We start from the raw sequence: 6,000 nt of genomic DNA, 5'->3' as shown, positions 1-6,000 counted from the left end.
CTGAATAAACAAAACACCTATCTATAACACCCCACCCCCACCCCGCTCTCTGATACAAAGACACACATACACACCTTTTCAACACTAATAGACAAAACGATACGTTATAAATGATAAATGTTAGAAGTAAGTTATAGATCTCATCCTAAGGCTCGTAGATAGTCTTGAATTTGTTTAATTTAATAACTGATGTGGCAAAATATTTATTGTGGTAAAGCTGAGATGTTGGGTTGAACCATTTGTCTCATCCAGTTGGCTATGAATGAATATTCACACAAACCGGACGCTGATTGGCCCGCGTCCTCGTTGACGCAGACTCGTCTTCATTACATATTCAAAGAGCCTCTCAGTGCCCGCTGCAATAAAGGCAGATAGCGGACCATGGGGAGCAGGGGAAAAGTTTTTATACTGACATGTCAGCGCAATGACTTTTGAGAAACATCTAACAGGGACGAGGCTCCCGGCGTGAGGAGGACAGGGCTCTTTACGGGAAGAAATAAGGAGCTCTTGCCATCTGCCGGGCTACGGGAACTGAAAAGCAAGACGGCAAAAGAGTTGAGACCAGTCCAAGAATCAGCGGTGGAAAATCCAGTTTAGCCATTTAATTTGAAAGATGAGCTTGTTGTCTGCCATAGACACGAGTGCCTCCGTGTACCAGCCTGCGCAACTTCTCAACTGGGTCTATCTCTCCTTACAAGACCCCCACCAGACCAGCGCTTTTGACGCGTTCAGACCAGAACCCAACTCTTCCCACCCCGATCTCAGCTTCAGCAAGACTCCCGGAGCGGCGGAGTTGAGCTCTTCCCTGAACTCCAACTATCTCAACAACTTCTTTCAGCTGCAGCGGAATGAGGTGAAAGCTAACATGCCGCATTCATGTCTGGGATATTTCATTTTGTGACATTGTGGTTGAAGTTACCATAATGAGAAACAGTGTTGGCTGATCTGTTGACTGTCTGTGCGAGCAAATGTTTTAGCATGTACAGCATAGGCTATTCTGGTAGGATATACTTAACCGCCATGATATCTCTAATATGGACAATAAGTTTAAATAGTCTAATTTAAGCAGAGTTTTAGAGTATTATCTCTTTGAATATAGTTGGTAAAACTCTTTCTAAACAATAAAGGCCTATCAGAACATTTAATAGGCCAAGTAGCATATTATACTACTTTATATAACACAAGAGGGATAGGCTTCTGTAAATATCACTTCAAAAATTGTGAACCCAAAGAAATACTGTAGGAATATCATAGTTCCACAAGAGATAGTCAGTAAATAGTGTCACACTGTTAATATAAACTTATTTCATTTTTCAGTTAAACCCTAACTGTTGGAATATTGTAGGATTGTTTGGGGAAGAATATTGCAATTTCATTTGGGTAAGCTTATGAAGGCTTTATTAAGCAAGTTAGTTTTACATAGTTCAATAGTTAGATATCACAACAAGGTTCCTATAAATTGACAATTCAGTTCCCTTTCCCTATAATGAAATTAGTCCTTTTTTGGCATACTGGTAAGTTATGGTTCCAATTATAGGCGAAGCTGTTGTGTAAAAATATGTTTTCATCAGACATGCCAGTGATCAGAGAGGTAAAAGTGGACCGACAGAAAGAGATTCCCCTGCACGCCTCTGCCTGGAGAGAGTGGGCCACTGCAGCCTCTTGCTGAGGTCTGTTGTCTCTGACTTCTTCAAATAGACCAGGTTGTGCAAACAAAGTCAATCCTTGTTTACATATGGTCTATTTTTGTAGCTCAGTGTAATTTTAGGGACAAACATGCTGATAATGTATATGGGGTACAAACTTGATACTGCAGAACCATACTGTGCAAAAAGGAGCCCACCACGGCACACCTCAACCGCACCCACTCACATACATATACATGCAGCACACACAGAAAAAATAATCACATATCGTGGACAAAATGGTAGTGTAAAGAGTATACAGCAAGGTTCCCAATGTGTTTATTACCCTGCAGTTGAGCTTCTTAGATCTACGTTACTCTGCTGCTATGTGCTGGAAACTCTAGAAAACACTAGTAGTGGATGGATGGTGTACTCACCGTATAGTGCCAGTGGCTATTATTATGATGGTAACCATAGAGGCATTTTGAAGTCATTTGACATGAAACAGTTCTCAGAAAATCGGGTGTGCACATTATACATTACATGCAATTGTGTAATGTCATTCAATCCACATGAGTCTAAAGTGTTTCAAACTGAGGGAACACACATACAGTCTGGAAACGGTTTAAGGGGTGGGGGGCATTTTGCAACTTATTATACCGGCTAAGCCAAGTAAAATAAACCACTGCCGGGATTTGATGATGAGATGAGTAAAGCAAAATGTGGTTGTTTTTGCAGGGGAGATCACACAACCAACAGTCAAATTAAAGTGAAACAGTGATGAATCAATGAATTTGTTGTTGATTGGGAACTCATACTGCAGCACAAGTCAAGTATGCTTACCGCAGTGTCATCTGCTGACAGCTTTGTTTAAATGGTTGTTACTTTCCTCCCTCTTTATCTCATTCTCAGCTAAGAAGACGAATACTTCATTGTGACTTTTCAACATTTATAACCATTCTGGATTCATCTAACCCTGCAGCAATTTCCTGTGGAATTCATTCTCCCTCAGATCAGTCACCTTTTAAAGTTTCCACCAGACACCATAACTCTGGTTTAAACATATCTGTGTGGATTGCTCCCTGCAGTGTGACACCTCATCCCCCGACCTGTGAAAACAGTCACAGATCTTCTGCAGTTGTCCCCCCCTCACTCGGACGCACATGTGACTGGTAATGATACCAGTTTAGTCCTCATTGTGTTGGCCAACACATACATACATATCCATCGCCACACAACCCCCTGCTGAGTCGGTCAGTCAGTCACTCAGTCACTCACTCGCTCACTCACAGACACACAAAATAAACAAACAGTCTCACCCCACCATTAGCAGATGTGTGTGTGAAATCTGTTTCCTCTGGGCTGACAGTAGGAGATCTCAGGCCAAACTGAAGAAATGTGAGGAACATAAACTGAGCAGAGGTTCCTGTTTTATATTTGTTCAAATAATTTAACAATCTGCACTACGACTTAAGTTTAGCTAACACACAAACATGTACATTTCCGCCAGGAGTGGTAATATATAACACAGTAATACACAGAGCTAAAACACATGGCAGATGGAAAACTTGAGAAGCTACAGAGCCGTAATGCTTGATTTACGACGACTACATGTAATAAATGAACATGAGTCTTAAAGCTGGAGTCGGTTAGCAAGACGATCTCACGGCCTGCAGATAAAGCTTTGGCTTGCAGAGCTGGCCAGGTTGCCAAGTCTAAGGTTTCTGTGCTGTGCAACATTAAACATCAACTGTAACATTATTTCCCAGACACAAACCTGTGACCTCAAAAGAAGCCCGACCACTAGTGATGAAGAAGAGTTTATCTGTGGATTTCATCACGCAGTTCGACTTGTTAAGTTTGCAACTTGTCTACAATAAGCAGCATTATTTCACCCTAGAAGTCAACTCCTGCCTGTTGTTTCTGGATTGTATTTGAACAGAGGAAGACATGAATGAGAGGGGAAACTGCAGGCAATGCTTTTCCTGTTATTAATATTCAGAGGGCATCTTCCATGAATTCACTGGGGCCTGTGGCATGCAACACTGCGTTCCGTGGCTCCGATCAGACTACAAACACTAACCATGGCTAGTTTACCGCCAACAGCGCATGGTGACATTGCTGATGTTCCACAGGCTGACGAGGGAACATGCCTCCCATCTTGTTTACAATGAGTCATCCTCTCAAAGTCCTGTCTTTCTCTGTGGACATGCTCAGTACTTTTCCAGCTCATGAGTGCTGCTGGGCCTCTCGCCAGATGTTCTGAAATTTAATGAGAGAAATGATCTTGGAGGTTGTTGTTTTTTTTCTTCATTTATTTGCATAACAGAAAAAAGGACATAGTGCATGTAAAGGAAATTGATGATTAATGTCAGCATTTTTTTAGACCTCCAAACCAGAAATGCAGTACTGTATATGACACTATTTTTTATGTGATAATGTTGTTCAGCATAATGTGTGTCAACTAGTCGCACAAGCTCTTGCTGTTGGAAATTCTTTGTGAATTGAATGATGAAGGTGTCAGAAGATTGTTGATTGTTGTTAAATTTCAGTGTAAGAACCTGCAGAATAACATGTGGAAATGTAACCTTTTCTGATATTCTTCCCATTTTATAGGCCTTAAACAACAACGTATATAAGAATGTGTCACCCTATGGCTCCCTGAACAACATCGTGGATGGACTCAACTCCCTGACGGACCATTTCTCAGACCTTTCCCTTTCTTCAGAGCCGAGAAAACCCAACAAAAGGCCCCCGCCCAACTACTTGTGCCACCTGTGCTTCAACAAGGGCCATTACATCAAAGACTGCCCTCAGGTTAGACTTGTAACACACATACATTACATAATCTAAGATGACACAAATAGCTTATAACATCACAAAAGTCCCTATTGGTGGGTATACATACTTTCCTTGTTTAATTACTAATGTTATATTTTGCTTTGCAATAACTATGTGACTTTTCATTGGGTTCATACAAGCCAATGATGGCACTAAACGTTGTGCTTGCTCCAGCCAATGCCTCCCTGTCTTTCTCGCCCTCTCTCTCTCTCTTTGGCTCTGGTCTGACCTACTTGTTAAACAGGCTGGCCTCTGTCTTCTGTAGTCATGTGTATGAGTGTGTGTATGTGTGTGCTTGTGTGCATCTTAACTGCCACAGCATTACACTACATGAAACCATCTGTTATAACCATGATAAATAAACTTGTTGGGCTAGTTCAAGCGTCAAAGGTGAAACTGTCTGTCTTGGATCATCATGTTAGCTGTGCGTTCTTGTTTTCAAGAATCAAAAAACCATGAATCAATGCTACAACAGCCATCTTTTCTGACATGCTGAACAAATCCTTAGAGTTACAGTTGCAATGCAATGTCTTCCAGTTTTCCACCGATTTAGTCTATGATGATGCAGTTTTCTTGTGTAACACCATGAGAAAACCACCTTGAGGTCTAGCATGGAGGTCGCAGCACAGTAATGTGTGACTAATGGGGCCCCAGCTGTTGTCATCTCCTGCAATCTACACTCATTTTTGAGAGCACCAGGAGAATTTTAGGTTTTGAATAATCTCTGCCAGTTTACTTTCAACAAGATCTGGGTGGAAATGTCTTGTTTAGGAATAATGCCATGGTTGGTGGCTGTTAATGCAAGCGTGCAATCACTCAACATCTACATGTAAATAAGAGAAAAACTTGTGCTTCTGAGTTATAAATATTGTGTTCATGAAGCGATATTTTGTGGAGTTTGTGGAGTTGTTGAAGAAGGAATGGACTATGAAATTGCTGTGATGGGTCTGTCATTGTGGTATTATATAGCTCCATAACTCAATGGCTGGGACTAAGGCCTGGAAGTGATCTGATTTCATAAGAGGAACACGATGGCACTTTTCCCTAGAATTGTGGAATTTTTACACAGAGTTGTGTTTTTTTTTGTTTTTGTGTTTTCTTTTGGACTTATGGTGCCTTATAATCTCCCCTCTCTCGCCGTCTCTCCTTTGCTTCTCCCCTGTTTTTTCTGTGCCTTTCCCTGGGTGAGGTGCAACAGCCCAACCCCAGCCCCGAGTTTCTTTTGCATGGAATGGTAATGAGGAGCAGATGTGAGATTAAAATACTTTGACTTGCTTTATGACATATGATGACTGGTCTCGGGAGGTCTGTAAAAGACCTGTGTACTGATGAAATATCTCCTGGACAGCTCCAAACTCCAAAGTGTGGGAATTAGATCATCTACTGACAACTCCAACGGGAATTTTGAGTCGTAGTATATCATGCAACATGTAACTTTTGCCTTCCTTTTTCCTTTATGTAATGCTGTAGTTGTTGATGTTAGCGTCGATCACATTGATACTGTTACTCAACACTGGAGCAGGTGTCCATTAAG

At 41.4% G+C, this 6,000-nt stretch overlaps 1 protein-coding gene across 1 annotated transcript in view; it reads left to right on the top strand.

The window, feature by feature from the left end:
• Window positions 1–353: 353 nt before the first annotated feature.
• Window positions 354–6,000, top strand: part of zcchc24 (zinc finger, CCHC domain containing 24) — a 37,164-nt gene continuing 31,517 nt past the window's right edge. The window contains exons 1-2 of the mRNA XM_056394877.1: window positions 354–853; window positions 4,242–4,442. Coding sequence (XP_056250852.1) covers window positions 614–853; window positions 4,242–4,442 — 441 coding nt within the window. The 5' untranslated portion in view covers window positions 354–613. The remainder of the gene's footprint in view (window positions 854–4,241; window positions 4,443–6,000) is intronic.

This window comes from Seriola aureovittata, chromosome 14 (genome assembly GCF_021018895.1).
Source record: "Seriola aureovittata isolate HTS-2021-v1 ecotype China chromosome 14, ASM2101889v1, whole genome shotgun sequence".
In the NCBI taxonomy this organism is placed as follows: Eukaryota; Metazoa; Chordata; class Actinopteri; order Carangiformes; family Carangidae; genus Seriola; species Seriola aureovittata.
Note: the sequence above shows the minus strand (reverse complement) of the source record. Positions and strands in the feature narration are given on the sequence as shown.